General features: G+C 37.6%; 1 protein-coding gene across 1 annotated transcript; it reads right to left on the reverse strand.

The window, feature by feature from the left end:
- Positions 1–1,418: 1,418 nt before the first annotated feature.
- LOC145785700 (uncharacterized) lies at positions 1,419–12,372 on the reverse strand. The gene is made up of 6 exons (XM_082597396.1): positions 11,437–12,372; positions 7,644–7,841; positions 7,224–7,345; positions 6,183–6,340; positions 2,888–3,084; positions 1,419–2,402 (listed from the first exon to the last, which is right to left on the reverse strand). The coding sequence occupies exons 1-6, from the start codon at positions 12,230–12,232 to the stop codon at positions 2,074–2,076; spliced, it is 1,800 nt and encodes a 599-aa protein (XP_082453522.1). The 5' UTR covers positions 12,233–12,372; the 3' UTR covers positions 1,419–2,073.
- Positions 12,373–20,488: the final 8,116 nt, after the last annotated feature.

Below are 20,488 nucleotides of genomic sequence, written 5' to 3' on the forward strand. Positions count from 1 at the left end.
ACTAAAAATTGTCACTACAGAACAGATTACTTGGATAAAGACGGAATTTTTGTCCAGCTAGCAAGCACTAAGCAAACAGTTAAATGTGCGACTAACTCTCAAGCAACCATTTTACGAATGACCAGAATAGATAGCAATATCTCAAACTCACGTTCGCAGTACTGTGACGCAATAGTGAAAGACATTGTCACGCAATTCAAACAGGTGTTCAAAGCTGGTGATCCAATATTTCATGTTTAAACAGGTTTGACACTGAAACAGGTTTAAACAGGTTTGACACAAGTCGTACGAACGATGGTGCAATCTCTGCTCATGTTTAGGAAAAATTCCATGACGTAATACGCTAAGATTCAGTAGACCTGAACGGTTTTTATATGACGTTTGATTAGGTGAACAATTGTCTGGAACAGTTACCATTTAGGTGTTTTTTTGATAAAACCTTTGCAGTTGGCTAGGTGTAAAGCAAGTATACGGGTAGTTGAATCAACAAGTGATTATGAGCATTCATTGAATATCCTTACCTGGTGGTAACTAATAGTGCAATGCAGGTTGTCATAACAAAGTTTGGTAAATTACTATATGTGCCAAATGTCATTTTCCCATAAACAGAGATTATTTAAGATAATTAGAAGCCCTTCTTTTGTCAGACGTAATAAAAGCCTTCGTATCCCTTCTTTAGATATCCCTGGTTGAAGTGTTGTTGCTAGGAAATTATTCTATACACTGTGTGCCGCTGAATGGAGAGCAGTCCTGAAATGCGTTGCTCGAGAGTCGAACCAACGCCTCGTAATCTTATTAAGCCTGTCGCGTAACCACTGAGCTAACGGGGCGAACAATCGGCGGATAACGTTTTTCGGCGCTCGGAATAAAGTAAAAAAAGTACTCAATGTTTCCAGCTGTTGAATCCAAGTAAAAAGGACAGGTCTTGTTGTCATGGTACTTGCAGCTCCTACAGATCTCCTTTTTTAGAAATTCGTAAATAAATCAACTCGCTAAATAAAAATAAACTAAAAATAAGTACCGTAGGACGTAGACAGCGGTGTCCTTCCGACAGGGTGTATGGGGGCGGTTAAGTCAGCTTTGTTGAAATTGTAGGCAAACCACAGGTAAAAACGTGCAATAGTAGGCTCTAATTTTCAAAAGCAAACATCTACGCGTATTTTTTTAAATATTGAAACGTGACGCTCAAAGGCAAGCCATCAGCTACCAGCCTGTAGAACTACAGTCCTGTAGCTTAATCATTTGTCTGCACCGTACAAATCAGGCACTTCAACTTGACCTTATTGTTCCGCGTTAAATTTTATGCTTAACTCAAATATCTTTGTTTCTCGATTGGTTAGCGAATCGCATCTGCTCGCTGTAGGCTACTAGTGAGTGCTCAGCCTTGTGCTGATAGCTTGAAAGAACGCTCCTTCAAATATCTTTCATACTTTAATTACAATTTACAAAAAAAATATATCATTGTACTGTACTAAACAAACAAGCAAAAACAATAATATACGGTACCTGTTCTACTGGTAGCAATAACGAGAAAAAAGGTTTGTCGGGTACAACATGTCTGATGTATGAATAATGGCCATTAAATCCTTTGTTGATGTGTTCTTTTCGCTACAACGTTCTTGGAAAAGTTTGTTTGCCGACTAACTTTTACCAACAATGGTTCAGTACAAAATAGAAAGTTCATCAACCTCGGTAAAAACAACACACAGTAAAGAGGTATTATCCTAGAAAGCAAATCAGTCGTTTTTTATATTGATTCCGCGTCTGCAGACGTTGAATCAATGTAAAAAACGATTGACTTGCTGTTTCGGATTGTTAACACGATTTACACCACCTGAGGCGCTATTGAGTCATGTGAGGTAGACTTCAAAGTTAAAAAATGTGTGTATCGAATAAATTGAAATTGCTTTCCGGAGCTATACATCAGATCAACACAACATGCAATTTGCTAACCCGAAACGTTTCTGAAGAGTTATCGTGTCTGCACTCTCGAGCAACCTCCCTTCATGTCCAACCCTGATGCCGAGTGAGCTTGCAAGTTTAATAAGCCAAGCTTTCTCCATGTGAATCCATTTAACCCTCTGCCACCTGCGGATTTTTCTTGTATATAAAACATTGTCCGTTTGGAGTCGTTTGACCGGCAACAATGTATTGCTCCTTGTTTGATGTCTCGAACGCAGTAACGTCAGAAAGATGCTGCAATGCTTGACCTTTCAAAGTATCAACAACCTTCATTTGGTTTCTGTGTGAAGAGCCAAAGACTATTTTGCCTTGCCCATTCCGTTTATTCAATGTTATGAGGGTGTGAAGTTTGTTGTTAGTCACAAACAACGAGCACTGAAACATCGTCTCACCAAATTTCAATTTTCTTCTCATCACTCTCTTGAAAACATCCCGTTTGTCTGGAAGAATGCAAATAGCTTAAATTTAGGTCACAATTATTGTACTGTAGGTTATGCTTGTGTAGGATAGAGGCGGGCGAGTGAAGCTGAGGCTGGTTAATATGTTGATTCTGTAATGCCATTTGCAATCATCTACTGGCCAGTTGACTGTTTAACTTGGCGACATGTACCAAGTAGGGATTCATGAGATTGCCCAAAGGACAAGGAGTCTCACTACATTTGGTCATACAGAAAATAGAATCAGAACTTCAGAATAACAATCTACCGCTTGACTGCCAGCTCAAAACATTCGAAATACAAGATAAATTTTAGAGTTTAACTATGTAAAAAGGGATACTAATCACACCAGGTCCGTGATATGGCCTAATTACAATTTGTATGAAACCTGAGGTTGAACATCTGCAGTCAATAGTGGAAAGCAGCCTGGGTGGGCAAACCTTAGGTCACAAATTGACTACAATAAAATAAATAGCCAGTTTTTTTACCTTTTCTGATTTGTAACTTTTGTACAACTGCAACTGATCTTCCTTTGTTGTTCCTTTGGCCTTTGCATCGATAAATGCTTCCTTTGTATCCGATTAAACTGAACCCTTCGCCTCCATTCGATCTAGAATCTTTTCTTTTTGTCGTCAGCAATTCTCGCGACAAATGTGAAAAAGTAAATTTGTTGTTTTCATTCATCCTGTTGAAAGTAAATCACTGAATTAAATGTTTTGTTGTTTCAGTTGCTTGGTAAACGACTGTCGGCGACGTAAGACGTAGAAAAGATTTTCTAATCTAAAGTGCGCTGTTGACGATAAAAGCACAAACACGCATATTTGACATAGCACCAACTCCGGCGCCCAGTATTGGTCATTGGCGATCGCCTATCCGGTTGGTGACTCACTCATGCGCAGACAGCAGTGTAACAACATACGAAAAACAAGTATGTGTATAGTAATCTTCAGGAAAAACTAACTTTTCACATAGGCTACTGTGTTCAAACGATTTCTATGTTTTTGATCAATCGAAAGCGCATTTTGGTATTGTCGAATGTGGCTGTTCGTCTCGTTTTTCGTCTTGTCATTCCTTCAATCCCACACTAAAAAAAAACTCTGTTTTGCATCATATCAACGTTTAGGGATGTTAAGGCGACATAAAACAATAGTTTGTTGGAATGGTTGAGCAAGTAATCTTAGAACAGCCAAGCTTAAAGGGTTTCCGACTTCAAAAAAGTGAAATACCAAAAGAAGCTGTTTAAGAAAATGCGGTTTTCATCTTTACAATGATTTGAAGAAATTTGACTGCCACAAATGCGTAAATCTACTTTTATTCTGCATTTTTGCTTTAAGTTACAGACCTGATGGCGATTTTTGTATCCAAAAACGTCATGACTATATTGAAGCTCACTTCTTAGTGACCTCCAACAAAGTATAAAGCACTGGCATCGCTGCGGTTAGATTTAAGTATAGGTTACGGCTAAGTTTAAGCATAGTTGATATCACATTGCGATAAAAGTATAGCCTATTACTTAAAAAAGTTTAACTTTGTGATACCCATAGATTTAATGATCAAATGGCTTTTAAGTGATGTGATTCGATTTTAATGGACGCTTTATTTCCCAAGCGCTTTGCTCTTCAAAGCGTCTTAGTAAGACTTAATTATGACTGAAGCAACACTCAACAAAACTGCGGAAATGTTTTTTTGCTATATCTGATCATGTTTAATATATGAACACTTTTAAAGTGAAATGTTTTCACAAAAAGAGTCAAAGTTAAATTATTTGAGATGCGATCATATACCTCATGACGTATTATCGTGATGAGAAATCTAGTCCGTTGGTATGTCAAACTCTTTCATTTGTTTGTGGTTAGCGTTGAAAATACCAGTGTCAATCTCTCTCAAATATAAGTTAATATTGACACTTCAAGTAAGTTACATTGTCAAATTCTTATGTCAGTTAAATAATTAAAATGTGATTGATGATACAAGAATTTTACCACCTAGCACACACCGGGCTTTAACATATTGACTAAAAACTTCAACAGCTGACTGCGTAGTGGCAATATCCCAAAATAATCTTTATCAAATACGCAAGTTGTAATTTATGCCTAAAAGAAATGTTGGGAACCCTTTTCCTGGTGACAGAGCACTTTGTATTTACATAATTGTGATATCCAATTATTTACTGCCGCAAAACCGCTTTTACTCAACGGAACCCTGTGAGCAAATATTCCAATAACACTTTTGAACTTACAGTTCAAACAGAACATATCCATTATTATTTTTGAAATGGATCGGTTTTGCTGTAAATTTTAATTGTATGCTGCTGTACCATTATGTACCCTGTTAAGGTATACTTAATTCACCAGTGAAATTGCGGTAGGATAGGCATTTGCAATTGCAAAACTTATTGACTTCATCCTTCAATGACTAGATTTCACAAAAAAATTCACAATCACAAAAATGTCATTGGCTTTATCTGAAACTACGGTACCAGGAATGCGAATTCAAGAGTATTTGCTAACTCTCTTATCAGTAATATACTTGAACAATATTGGAACAGCTTTGGACTGGCATTTCGAACCACTCCACAACAAACACAAGACTTGATTCCTTATCTGTGTTTAGGTCTGCATGGGCAGAAATTCCCGACGATGGTTTATGACAAACACTGACGTCATAGATTCACTGCAGTTTCAATATACCATTCACGCAAACTGTGCAATGTGCTTACTGAATGCAAAATTTACGCCTTTTATTTCGTAAGTTTTAAACTTTTCTTCTTGCATTTTTAAAAGCAAAGCTGTTTGGGCACTCAGCAAAAATACTAACCAGGTTTTTTGTCATAATTAGTGGAAGCTGTAATGAATGAACGAAGCAGCTGGAAAGCGAAAACCTCGCGCCTTTTTTAAATACCAGAAAAATGACGTCTAATAGATAGTGGAAAACAAAATCTTGCGGTTACGGTATTACAACCATCAATGCCACGCACGATTTTCAACAAGACTTAATTTCATGTTGACTTGCAAAAAGCTGTTGACTCACAAAAGGAATGCCACACTGGGCAATAGCAAGAAAATACAGGAGATTTCAATTATGTTGTGTTATTTATTTACACATAATATATTGTATGCTTCTATTTCAAAATGTTGCAAACCACATGAATGCTGTAATGCTGACCTATTGTGTGATGTATTGACAGTTTCTTTGATACGTTTTTTCTATGCCAAACCTTTGGCAGTTTCTATGACAATAACAGTTTCTATGACGATTCTTTGACAGTTTCGGTAACACTAACAGTCTAACACCCAAACAAAATGAAATCACGTGCAGTGAAGACTTTATGCTACTTGTAAACTTTCAGCCAATCAAGCACTTAGTAAAATTTTGTCTTCATTGTCACTGTAGGTCAATCAGGACTGAATAAAAAAACATCTAGATTTTAATCAACTATAGTGTGAAAACAAAAGCTATTTTGTAAACATTATCAGAGATTAACGTCATACCAAATCACGCGTATCCCAGTCCGCAATTCGGCCCTTTTTTGCATTAATTTAGCATCTGCAGATGTTGAATCAATGTAAAAAAGGGCCGATTTTCTGGGTTGGCATGATTCATTCAACAATGAACCAACGACAGGGTGACGGTGAACTTAATAATAGTCATCATTGTTTCATCTTATTCATGCTGGCAGGAAGACTGCGGTTGTGTCCTCAAAGGTGGGATTGAAATTACATTACGTAGGTTAGATTTTAATGCGGAAAATCTGACAATTCTCAAACCACACAGTAGACTCACCGGAAAAGTGACGTGATGTGTTCGTTGCCGGCCATAAGCCACGTGATGCCCTGTTTGTGGGGAACGACTTCGACCATGAGGGGGCGGTGTAAGAGAATGACCTGCCAGGGTTGAAACTGAGCATTTGCCCACTTGTAGACGCGAACTTTGTTTCCTGTCTGCACATAACGATAAATATGTCTATGTCAGTCACTTATCTACATTATGACTTTGATTGAAACTACATCAGCAACAAAAAATCCCTGGTATTCAACATAAAGTGGAAACAAGTAGTAATAGCATGTCGATAAGCGATCCCGCAACTTTACAGTTTGCTTTTGCTTACTACATGAAGAAAACTTATTATCTTTTTAATACGGAAAGGCCTAATGTTAGACGGAGTTGTTTATTGATAGGAAAAGGAAAGATTAAATCGCCCACCCGAATGATTCGCCAGAAATCAGCACAGGTGTAAACGCTTAAAAATAACCATAACCCATAATAATCTCCACGAATATGTTTGGTGCCTCGGTACAGTGTTTATAAATGTTGTCAAGCAAATTTCTTGTGTGTTGTATTCACTCTTTACCTCATGTTGCACAAATGCACACACAACAACATTGGATCACATAGTGTGATTGATGGTGTACCATTAGTTCGTCGTTGGACTCGTTGCGTTATTACTGCACCAAAACTACAGCTTGGTATGAAAATACGTTCTCCTAATTGCTAAAGTATGAGGTCATTCGACGCACTTAAGAAGTCGTCCAAAACATTTATGGATTGCTGACGTAAGGAAAAAGACTGTGTTTATGCAAAGAGTCGACTCTACAACAGGCGAAAATATTATCTGATGGCATAATGAATCGTTTGATTGTAATTATCCATACGTAGTCATAGACTCAAGTTACTGAGCTAGAGGAGTAGCTTAAACTGACTGTTCTGTATAAGATGTTTAAAAACACCAATCTTTAACGGAAAGACAAAGCAATCTCTTTTCAGAGATGGCTTCACAAATTGAGAACTAAGTTTGTAAAAATAACCCATAAAAGGTCGTTGTACCATGTCTCCAGCAATAAGGAAGGTTGTTCCATGGTGTAAAAATGTCGTTAATCCATAAACATTTCCGCATTCTATTCTGTGATGAGGAGCGAAGAGTGGCCGTCGTGGTTTTGTGGGAATGGCTGTAAAAATTAGATAAGTAGAACGATTTGTTGTAAACGTACACGCAAATTGTCAGCTGTAACACTTCTTCATAAATCACTAAAAAGCTTTCAAATGGTCATGAAATTGAAAATGCTTTCGATCTTCTGACTTAGCAGCGCCATTTGTTGCATTTTTCAGTGGCAGAAAAGTTCTTTCCGTAAGATAAATTTATTCTCCGTATCAAAACAACGCATAGAAGTGAAATGTACCCATTGATTGCTTGATTTTTCACCACCTGGGCAAAGAACAAAGCCACCATCAAACGTATTTATTTACCCAAGCATGTTGCGTCATTTCCAGACCAGGTGCCATCAGTTTGGCAGTGCCTAATTGCTGTGCGCGTTGGAGCGAAACCGGGGTCACAGGTCACTTCACACGAGCGCGGAGTGAAAGTGTTGGCAACATCACCAAACAAACCGTGTTTGCATGTTACTTTTCCATTTGGAGGAACTTTGAGAGGACGGCAAGCAGAAACTGAAAGAAATGCAACAGCAACAAAATTAGTTATTTCTTCTGAGTTAAAATTTGTAAATGAAAAAAAATAAAATTATCACAGTTGTGCTATTTAAAGCTACGTGATTTTTGATTCCTGTGGAACGATTTTAAACGACAAAAGAACAGTAAACTTGGAACCTTAGTGGTCGTCACTGTGGCACAAAGTGTCCGGTTTCGGTACTAAATCTGTGACTATGTCGGTTCACTTAACAAGCCTTTCGACAAAGCCAAGAGATTCTTCCGGTGATGACAACTGGCTTAAGACATATCCGAAAATTTAAAAAATTTAAAGATAACAAAGCAGTTTCATGATTGATGACAGATCTGAGTGGGGCATATTCGACAGATGCTTAGAACAAGCACTTCCACTGTTTCCTCAAAGCAGTTGATTGGGCTCCATCTTTATCGATTATATCACAGTTAAAGAAAAGAAAACTACGTCCCTGATGTAATCTGCAGTTCGAAAAAGATCAAACGTTAAACCAAAGATGTCGTATTATCTGTTTTCACGTAAGCACATTAACAGTTCTAAAATCTTTCGGAGTGTGTTTATGCAAGTGCCACATGATGTTATTAATTTAATTTTTGTTTGACCAGTAACTGTGGGTGGTCGTGTGCTTATCAAAAAATAAAATATTTTGATGAAGTGTTGTTTAGTTTATCGCAATAACGTCTTGTTGATTTTGAAAATTATTTTTCAGACGTTTTATTTGAGAATGGTTACAGCTTTCAAAATGTTTAAACAACAGGCTTACAGTACTCGCAAGGCAATACATACATTGACAAAGCAGGTCGGCTACTTTTTAGGTAAATTATTGAAATTCTGTGCATGGAATAGCAGCACCCATTTCACAGTATGCATACAGTTGAGGATGGACTCAACATTCAACCCAGTAAAAAAAATTGATTGCGACCTAGATTGATGGTTTGTTGTTAGCTTGTTAAGACGTTAGGTCACCGTACTTGTTTTCTTGGCGTTTTTATCATCTTCGGAGTGGGTTCCATGAATAAATGGTATTTTTTAGAGCTTCAAATTTAATGTTTCCATTAGTGATTAGAAATTTTCAATTGAATAAGAATTCGTAGAATCGTCTAGGGATGACAAGACTTCAATAAAAATTTTAACAGAAATTATACAGACCACTGAAATCAAAGCTTGGAAAGACAAAGGAGTTATGTTTTTCGGCAGTAAATCTTCACCAATTTATAGCTATTTGAATTAGTCAGGCTCTATGAAGAAAGATGAAAGACAGCAGTACAAACACCACCTGGCAAAGACAATTTTCAATTAACTTCATTTAGACATCTGTTGCCTGGTCTGAAGTGACCTTTATGAGATTTTGTAATTTAACGTTGATTCTACGTAAGCAAAAAGTTAAATTTTACATAAACAACATGGTTCACTAACTTTAGATGACATAAACTTGAGAGCAGGTCCATAAAAATGAAGAGAGCATTGAAATTAAAGCTGACAAAGTCTTTATTTTGGATCCCATACAACATCATGCAGCATTTGGAAAACGTACAATTTCGTAAAAAAAAAAAAAAAACACTTTAGAACGTTTTGAGGGCAACGCAAACCGGTCATAAAGATTACACTCTCACTTTCGTCTTTGAAATACACCTCTGTAACCCAACATCACTTTTTGCCTTTTGTAATAAGAATGATATTGTGTTGCGTATCGATGTGAATGGAATAGCCGTGGGAATATAATAAAACTGCCACAACAAAGGCCTTGTTCGGACTACAGTCTGGCAGGTAAACCGAATTGTAGTGGTCAACCGATTTAGCTTCATCAAAATGATACAAGTTGAAGTTCGAAAATGACTTTCGAACTAAGTAAATGAAGTGATGTTTGGCGCAAAAAGTAAAGGCATCTTCTGCTGCTGAGAAAACCCCTAGTCTTTCGTCTCACATATAATGCATTGCGAATGCTTTTCCTCGTTAACTGCTACCAAATGTTTTCCAAAGAAAAATAAACATATTTTACATATATTTTAACATTTAACCAATTTTTCGAACTTTAACTGGAAGATGTTAGGCATTCACAAAGAAAGGCGGTATGCTTTTAGAAGGAATGCATTTGGCGACGTGTGTGTGTTTGGGTAAGGATAGGTAATTGAGCATGACACAAGCAAGTCTTGAAAAGAAAATTTAAGTTAGAACATTATGTCATCCTTAAGTGTTGCCACTTGGCCAAGTAAAAAATAAATACTTGTTTCAAAATCGATCAAAAGCGCTTTCGTTATTTTTTAGACGTTGAAACCACGTAAAATAACAAAAAAAAATACGCAAGACTTCAAATGGTAATCACACATGCTACTGGTATTTTGCCAATCAGTTTTTGATGGAACAATCTTGTAATTACACAATGACTTCGACAGGTCGGTATATTAAGAAAAATACTTTTAACAGTGTTGACTGGGCTTGACTTCAAGTACTTGATTAAAGGCTCAAATCAGAAATAATTACTTCGAATTATAGCTTTTGAAGTATCTTTTTTTTAGAGAAATTGTTGGGAGACTTCATACCTATAATTGGAATACAATAGATATTAACAGATCTCAGATAACTCCTTTGTGGATACAATGAATTAACCATTCGATTTAGCACACCTAGATTAAATCTGAAGTTGTAAAGAAACTTGGTAAAATGGATATTATAGAATAATTCGACAAAAAGATTAGACAATCTGCTTATGGTTGACATGTCATAATGATAATGACAAGTAGCCTGTCAAATGCCAAGTCTTGATAGAACTTCAAAAAAATCAATTTCCTTATCGATGGATGAATTAACAACCAAACCAATCAAAGCATTGTATCCAGGTTGTCTGTGGATGCAATTAGAATACGCAGGCCACAACGGAATATGAACTTTCGAAGTATTTCGTTTTCAAACATGCTTTTTTATTTTTGTCACATATCGGTTATTCTAAAGCTCTTCAAACGGCAGACAGTTTCAGCGAAGACACAACCTCTCAAATATACAGGCGAGTACACGACTACCCAAATCAAATCCCTGAAAAGTAGAAGCCAAGAAGGAATGACACTCATTGCCACATTTATAAAGCTTTTGGGATGACCCACTATGGTTTCAAATGGTTCAACCGTGAGGCCTGATCCACCAATCTTCATTCTACACGATTATGATCATGCATGTGAATTAAAAATAACTTGTTTCTATTGTACAGTATATGCCGAGGTATAGTTTCGAAATACAGGATACCGGTACAAGAAAATTTAAATACTGTTATGTAGGTAGATGACAGAAAATATTTATCATACAAAGCTTACGCCCTTGCTAAACTTGTTTAATCTAAAAACGTTTTCCATTATCATGCTTTGCCTTCCGAGTCTAATTTCAATTTTAAATCGATTTTAGTGTTTATATAATACACTTGTAAGCGTCGCCACTGTGTCCATTACAAAAGGTATTTCAACTGCTTTGTTTGTGGTTCAAAGCAATTAAAGCTGCATTGCGAGAAGCAAAAACAGTTTAAAAGTGGAAAGTTAGAAAATGTGTCACACTGTAAAGTTATACGTTAATGGACAGAAAGAAACAAAATCTTACCACATACAAACTGCTCATCTCTTCCTGACCACGAAGGTTGAGAATTGTTGAACCCCTTTCTCCGGCGAAGCTTATGACTTACGCGACAGCGTCGCGTGCTAGGGGTTCCTGCTTGAAACCGAAATCCCGGTGCACAATCAATAGAGCAACGAGATCTTAACATTCTTCCATTGGAACAATTCACTATGATCTTCGGATCTCTAGGCCATATTGGACAGAGCATAGAGCTAGTTGGTGTGGATAAAGGAGTTGCCGACAAAAGTTTTGTGTCAGAAAACGGGTGCACTCTAACCAAACTGTTCTTGAACCCTGCATCTTGTCTTCCGCTGCTCTTTATACGGTTTTTCTTTCTTCTTTGAGACTTGGGTTTGTTCGCACTTCTTGGAAAACGTTTTATGTGATGTGTGGACCCATATGAGGAAGCTGTGGCAATTTGTTTGTTTGTTTGACTTGCTTTTACAATGTCAAAAATGCTTTGCGGCAACACCCTTTTGCTATTTTGATGTTGATGAGGTCTAGTTTCCCGAAGACGGTGCATAAATAAATACGAATACAACTTGCCATCAAATATAACGTCCTCTCCTGAGATATATTTTGAAGTTTTAATTTCAAGCTTGTGATGTGACATATTTGAAGATTTTTCTGCGGAATTCACAAACGAGAAAGTCCGCACAATATTTCTATTGGGAAATGATGTGCAGGTAGACAAATGTGAGGTAATGACAAAGATAAATAGTGCGAATTGTAACCTCCTTATTATTATTGTACAGTTAGCTCGTGCTTTATATACAGTCATACTAGTATCTTGCGTCAGTATCTCACTTCAGTAAATCCCATGCAGTAATTCCCTTTTCCGTGTAAAATCTGAAACTTCAAATATCAATCTTCTGTGTTCCAGTCTTTCCATCAATAAAGATCAAGCATTGCCTACTATCGTTTTATATCTGAAAAAGAAATGTACCTACATATATTTTCACTCACTACTGTTTTTTAAGAGTCACTGCCTTTGGGCATTCCAATCGTCGCCACTAATGTTATTGTTAACCCCAAGGAATACGTATAACTACACTGAACAAAAACATTGTGTGTTTCAACTCCGAGCGGCGTGTGCTGATCGACCTTTTTATGGCCTAACAACGATATCTTCTGTGTTTCAACCTGATCTGACGCTTGGCTCTGTTTATAACATTCTACCAAATGACATCGATCTCCTGGTCCTACATTGAGCAGTGGAGACACAAACCCTTGAGACTAACTTGTTCTAAATATGGCTGCCTTGCCAGAGGCGTTGATTGAATAGATAACACCTTTTTATTGTTTAGCCTTGTGTATTTCGTATTTTTGTTGTCTACTGCTGCGTATGTAGGCCTCACACGTACTGTTTCATCGAATTACTGCAAAACCTTGTCACACAGAAGACACTCGAATAAAACTGAAACAAATCGCCGACGCGCGCCGTTTGTTGATCGCTGCATGTAAACCGATAGAGCTGGCTGGCTATTGTATCAAATTAGCGGAGGGCGGGAAACGCGAGTCGAAAATAAAAACACGATTAGGAAGAAGAAAGAAGGCGGCCGACTTCAAAGGCAGTGAAAGGGACATCCAGTATTGATGTCGCGTTTTCACTTAACGACAAATGCCCAGGCTTACTATTGAGAACTCAAAATATGGTAATTTTACTGAAGAATTGGAATACATAACATAGCAATAAGAGGTTGATATAATGAAGACAGTTTTTGATGTGGTAGACCTAGCACGTTTTTGCTTTCGTTAGCATGTCAACATTGTCATTACAATGCATGATTAAATGAAGCTGGAACGGCAGAGATGATTTTAAGTTCACATGAAACACAAACAATTGATTTTTCTCAGATTACATTAAATGTTGTCTGCCAGTCTCGGGAACTTCGATAACTAAGTACCCTAAAACTGACTCTCAGTTGACAAAATTTAATTACTTTACCTCGAACTGCTGTAATTTACCAAAAACTCGACAAAAAGATATTATTTATTCAGCATAAACTTACGGAATGTTTACTCATTTCTTTGTCATAGTAAATTCCTTATGCGCGTAGCCACTGACGCTGGAAGCGCTTCAAGGAAGCTGTTCTTTCCAACGCCGCCTGCGCTACACTAAGTCATGTTCTGTATTTCTTCCATAAGTACTGTAGTTTACAAAAGTGAAAAAAGCAAATATAGTACAATAAGTTTGTTCACAAGCTCCGTTTGAACGTCGGTTCGGGAGATAGTTAACTCAAAGACAAATCATGCTCACGCAAAACCATACTGAGAACGTGACAAGTTGGTAAGCAACAACCCTGCCACAAAATAATACATTTGAGTTCATTCTGACGTAAATTTGACGAAGAAAGATTATGCCAGTAGTCTTAGCCGCATTACCAATTTGAAACTAATGTTCAAATTTATTTAGCGATCAATAATAATTAATTGCACACATGCCTGTTGTAAATTTCACATTCGCACAATGATAACTTATGAAAATCTTTGGTGGAATTGGACTATGAAAAGTTATTTGGAGCCTTTACTAGCATTTTTTTGTATAAAACTTAGTGGGTAATAGTCCCCAAGAAGCCGAGATGTAACATAGGCGCGCTCTGGTGCATGTTCTATTCAATATATGAAGTTGTAATCTTCGCATGCAAACATGTTTTGGTAAAATTTGACATAGTACGATACGTTGCGAATTATAGCCCACTTGCTTGACAGTTGCTGTTTCATTGTTCACCACATTACCTCCCATGTAGTGCGATGATTGAAGTTAGGAACTTTAGTAGTCACTGCTTAGTACCTGCCTTCAACCAAAGTAAATCGAAATTCATAACTAAAATCTTTGCTCACTTTTTAGACTATTTTGATTGTATATTCATTTTTAAAATACAGCTTTCTGTCATTGAAAAAAGCTGGGCACTAAGTTTATCACTGTTGAGAAGGAGCGATATTCAGTCAGGTGGTGCTGACGCCAGAAAGATCGCTCCTTCTGAACAGTGTATATCCTTGGCGACAGTTAGTTTGGTTGTTTTCTTTCCACAAAAGTAAGGATTCAATTGACTGACAAAACCTGCTGATGAAAACTATTTGGCATGACATAGTGGTACGATACAGATGAGCCCAGGCTCATGGGCGAAACACGTGTCTATCGCTGTCAATTCTTGCTACACTCGACTGCCGAGAAACACAATTTTATATCAAGTTGGAGATCTGTGCCGACGACGCATAGAAGGGCTGACAAAAACTTTTAAAACATGTCTGCGGCTCAAGTGCTTTTAGAGTCCATGCCTTCACAGCTGCGTTGTAGCAGAAAATGAACAGGGTGTTGTGAGGATTAACTTTGAGTTTGATCAGTATTGACTATGTCGACGTAAGAAGAAACATTAGTCACTTTGAATGACATAAACAATTTAATAATAATTCCACTGACTAAAATACCAAAGGTGGTGCTCAGTTTACAAATTGTGTGACACCTGGCCCTGAGAGACTTTATACAACCCTTCAAAAAATTAGCAAAGTTGTAATAAAAAAATGAAGTTTGTGGGAGCTAAAATTAATTTCGAGTGGTAAACGCCATCTTGTGCATTACTAGTCAGTCCAATTAACTTTAGTACAAATAAATTACGTGTTTCCTGAAGTCAATATGCTTGATAATGGAGAATCAACCACGACATCGAACAGCTGCGCTCTTGGATAATTCCGAATATCCCTTTTTATTTTCTCACCACCTCTGACCGCAATCCTGTCAGTATGACATAAATGAAGGGATTTCATTTTAGAGCAAGACTTTTAACCTCTGCAGCGTTCAGATCAAGAAGAAAAAACGCAGGACTAAGCGTTACACCTTTTTTTTTTATCATTGAAATTGGATTAAAATTTTGCTGTATCCCAAGACTACCATTTGAAATGCATTGAGAGTGCCTGCACTTCCCACGTAACTTTTTATGCCCACCGCCTAGTAACAGCTTTGTTTACCAGTAAGACATGTAACAGTCACTCAAGAATTACTGTAAGTAGGCCTACTGTTAACAATTATCGCAATGCTTCAGGCCGACTATTGTAAACAGACAGTCATTGTGCGTTCTTTCAGTCTTGTCTTTTTTGTTCAGGCCTCAGGCTTGTACATTATTTGAACATTTACTTCTTTGACAGTTTATTTGTTGTATCAGCGTTAGGAGACTATTAAGTTACTTGTCTCTCAAGATTTTCAAGACATGGAATATGACAGGTTTTATGATTATTGCCGTTTTCTCACGTGCTCGTGTAGCTTGTCTATATCGTGAGGTGCCATATCTGAAAGTTCTTTTAAAGAAGATTAAACAGTTTCATGGTTATTTGAAGAACAATAAAAACTATATCACCGCAACAAATCAATTGTAACATTAAGATAAATAGGTATTTAAACTTTTTGCACACTGGTCTGAAAACTCAACGACTTTGGAAGTACATTTTGAGCTCATACCCTATTCCTACCATATTAACGGTTTATCTGAAAAATGCGCTAAATCTGTCGGTGAGTGTGCAAAATGGTGAGATAAACATCAATAAATGAGGGCAACTGTGATTGCAACCCTTTCCTTCTCAGCTGCTCAACAATACAAGCATTTACACTTTGTGTTTGCCAGGATGTTTGGTAACAAACTGAAGGTTTTACGATTCATTACGTTTTCTTGATCGTCAGACCAATTAGCGCTGAGTGGTTTACAGCTGACCTACACCTTGTAATTGAAGAAGTGCATTACATCCAAAACGTAGAATCAGTTTTGTAAAAGCAAGCAAAACTTATGTTGACAATAGGCTACCCTAAGTCAAAGGCTTTCAAACTGTGCGTTGCGACGCCCTGGTGCGTCGTTGCAATTGTCCAAAGGCGTCCCACAATGATTCCGTTTCGTATCTAAGTTCAATTGCGGTAATGTAAAAATTGCAGACATCATGATCTCTTGAAATGTGTAAATGTGCATTCGAACTCATTATTACGAAACTATAGCAATTGATGATTTAACAAATAAACAAAGTTCTGAAATTCCTATCTTGGGTGCGTCGCAAGGCCAAAAAAACTTTTCCAAAGACGTCGCAATGGAAAAAAGTTTGAGAACCACTTCCCAAACTTCTAAACGAATCCTTTGCTGGACGAAATAGCTTACATCCCATGAGATTGAAGTGAAATATTAATTAATTAGTATTTGTGTTGGTTGAGTAAATAATACTTAAAGTGTTTGCCAACCAATTATTTTAGGCCCACTTTGTGGAAAATGAGTTTCCTAGTTGTGAACTGAGCAAGCGACAACTGAACAAGTGGCAACTGAGCTAGCAACATTTGAGCAAGTGGCTGAGGATAGTAAATGATGAAACTGGGTATGTAACAACTGAGCAAGCCATCACTCGGCATATCACAAGTCAGCAAACTCAGTTTGGCAAGCGATGACAAGCAAGTCCGACATGAACACGTAAATCTTATTGGCTGACTTGGTCCGACGACCGTAGGAAATAGTGGTAGCCTACAGTGGCGTAGCCAGAAAACAAATTTGGGGGGGGGGGGGGGGCCAAATATTTGATGAAATGATGAGAACGACAAAGTGTTTGATTAAGCCATCCCCACCTGATGTGCAGTGGCGTATCTTGGTGGGTTGAGCAAGGGAAGCAATAAAAGTGGTGGGGGGTTAGAGCGTGCCGAAGGCACGCGTATTCTAGGGGGGTCCGGGGGCATGCTCCCCCGGAAAATTTTTGCAAATTTACACTCAAATAATGAATTATAGCGCTTTCTGGAAACACTTTTAGGGTAATATTTGTATGAAATTTATTAGCAGAAAAACAGCTATTAACTTATTAAAGGTAGCTCTTACACACGAATGGGCAAAAACTGCGGCTAAAATTAGAAAACAACAAAAACTCAGATACACAAAAACTCAATAACTACACAAAAACCCAACAGAATAAGCCATTCTGAAATTGATCCACCAATTAGTTAAAAGAAATGTAAATCGCGTAAATTTTGCGCGATTTACGATTTTCAAAATTTATTGGTGTCTTTCTGTGTGTCTAAAACAAATCCTTAGGGGTGTTAATAGCCACATGTCTTGAAAAACGTTATAAATTTCTACAAATTTTATTATATTTTCAACAAAGGGCTCAACTTCGGAATCTAATCTTTGAAAATTTGGGGGGGCCATGGCCCCTTTCGCCCTCCCCTGGCTACGCCTATGGTAGCCTACTGTGTCTCTGTGAACAATATCATCGAAATCGAATGATATATCAACTGACGATAAACTGATTATACTGTTTATACATATTATTTTATTATCTTATTTGCATCAGACTAATTGGTCCATATTTAGGCCTACTACCAAACATGCAAAAAACAAAGCAAACAACACAAGTAATAGCCTAATAATCACAATAACCCAGTTAACAGATAATGCCGTTGCGAAGAATTGTCAACGAGTGAACTGCGAATGGCACTATTGAAATATGAAGACTTGACAAGAGCGTCAGAATAATAATAATCGTGTTTTTGTTTGCGCCTTGTTTTGTTTGTTAACATACTGTACACTGCGATCACAGATGCGATACAGCAGACCAGGGCCGTTGACAGGATATCTCGGGCCCGGTACCAATTTATTTTCGGGCCCCCTTTATCGACAATGTTATGAATATAAAGATTGTGCACAAACTTTTATTGATGTGCTGTTAAAATGAGGATGACACATGCCGTTCAGAGTAGAAAATTAAGAGGAATATCATTTATATAGCCTATACATATTATTATAATCTCAAAGATTTGTGGTATCCACGAATTTCCTCAACTGCGCTAATGAAATCCCTAATGCGCAATTTCTCCGTAAACCGCGAAATCCTTGCTCTCAATCACGATCTTCGTCGGTATGTTTCAAGTTATACAATTTGGGTAGAGTGGTAACTCTTTTAAACCATAAACAGACATAACTCAGCAACAACACTACATTTAACATTATAAAAACAAAAAGCGAACGTTTTCGGCTAGTCATAGGGCTATATGACTAGCCGAAAACGTTCGCTTTTTGTTTTTATAATGTTAAATGTAGTGTTGTTGCTGAGTTATGTCTGTTTATGTTTCAAGTTGTTTGAGTTTTTGGCTGAAATTAATTCTTTGTAAAGTAGACGCAAGTAGCTAGAAGTGATTACCACCAAAATATATATATTCAGAATTAAAGAGTGGGTAAAGAAAAATATTTCGTGTTATTGAAAAAAAAAATCGTGGTTAGGGAAATCACTATACCCGGAAGGGGCCCGGTACTTTACCATCTGACGGCTGAAGTGGCTGTTTTAACCTCTGATGGCATTCCTTTAGATCTGATTATATTAAGATCTTGATAATGCTTGAAGTCGCGGGGAATCTTTTAAATCCGGGCCCCCTAAATACTCCGGGCCCGGGTCCAAAAGTACCACTTAGACTCTCCTGTCAACGCCCCTGCAACTGCAACAGACGACAAGAAGCAGCGAAGTGACATATAGTCTTCGAGTCAGCTGCTCCCTTATTTTGCCTTGCCATTAAGTGTCTTTGCCGAGGCACAGCCGTGCTCTGGAGCAGGCCCGGATTTAGGGGGGGGCAGAGGGGGCAGGTGCCCCGGGCCTCCCGACTTTTGAAGGGCCCCCCGACGTGGAAAAAATGTGATTTTGTGTTATTTTTTCTTCCTTTCAGCCTTTGAAGTTTCTGCAAAATGCTGTGCAGTGCTGGATTGATGCTACTGTAGACGCAGAGGTGGTTTTCGCGAAAAATTTTTTTTGCAGGGGGGCCCCCCGATCTAAAAGTGCCCCGGGCCCCCCATCAGCTAAATCCGGCCCTGCTCTGGAGCGGTGTCGAACCCTCGTCCTTTCGAACGTCGCCTTTCTCACCACTCGGCTACGCAGCCGACATTTCGTGAATTGCAGAGCGCATTCATGTAACAAATTTTTGAAGTTTCTCGGCAGCCAAATTTTTTGAAGATTGACATCTACATAAAAAGTTGTCTAGTACTGCATCAAAGATCAAGATATTTTGTTCAATTTGAATAGTGCGGGTACTAGCATAACGAGTTAAGCCGGGTAACATACGAAAGGCATCGTTCTATGTAACACGTAAATGGTGAGACAACCATTTATTACGTTTTAATGAACTAAGAAACAAAGTACATCTGCAAAACACAGGCCATAAATACAAAACGAACAAAGTAGGCTAAGTCAGTCACACGATCAGAACTTAAAGCAACAAAAAGTCGCTTTAACTGAACACTGTAATAAAAGCTCTTATGAAAACGGGCTTGCTAAGGCTGGGTGGAGAGGCGCCTGAAATAAGTTTTTGATAGAAATGGATCACTTCGAGAAGTTAGCCCTTAACTTGTTTCCAACACAATAAAAATGTCTTGTTAGTCTGTTTATGTCATTGTCACCTTTTAATGTCGAGTTGATATAAATACCCAGGTCCTAGGTATTTAATCTTTTCTTTAAAAGCAACAGGTTGATTTGAAATCATGAGTTTAGGTGGAGATGGTAATTTAAAATTGCGAGAGAAAATGTACTCCAGCAGACTTTGTAGCATTAATCACTATTTTATGCTTGTCAGCAAAATTTTCACACACATTTACAGTACGGTATAAGGTCTTTCAGACCATCTATGCTAGGCGAAAAGCAGCAAATGTGATCCGCAAAATAAATGAGAAAATTATTTCACTATTTAATTTAGTGTTCTGTAAGGCGTGGACATCTTGATCCAACGTAGGCCTATGAAAAGCAGAGCTGCAAGAATGAGATAGAGTTTTTTTTACCAAATCTGGACTCAAAAATAGAAATAGCCTATCTAAATTCAAACAAAGAAAAAATTACAGAATGGAAAAAAGAAAGTAAATCGTGTTTCTGTAGGATATTATATTTGCTCAAAGTTTGTTGCAATCGCTGTTTAGCCTACTTCAAAGACTGATCCAAACAAACGAATGGAAAATATTTATCCGGAAAATATTCCGATTAGAAAATACCTATAGGCTACAGAAAAAAATTACTCCCAACTGGAAAATTCCCACTCGTAAATATC

Source organism: Aplidium turbinatum, chromosome 16 (assembly GCF_918807975.1).
Source record: "Aplidium turbinatum chromosome 16, kaAplTurb1.1, whole genome shotgun sequence".
In the NCBI taxonomy this organism is placed as follows: domain Eukaryota; kingdom Metazoa; phylum Chordata; class Ascidiacea; order Aplousobranchia; family Polyclinidae; genus Aplidium; species Aplidium turbinatum.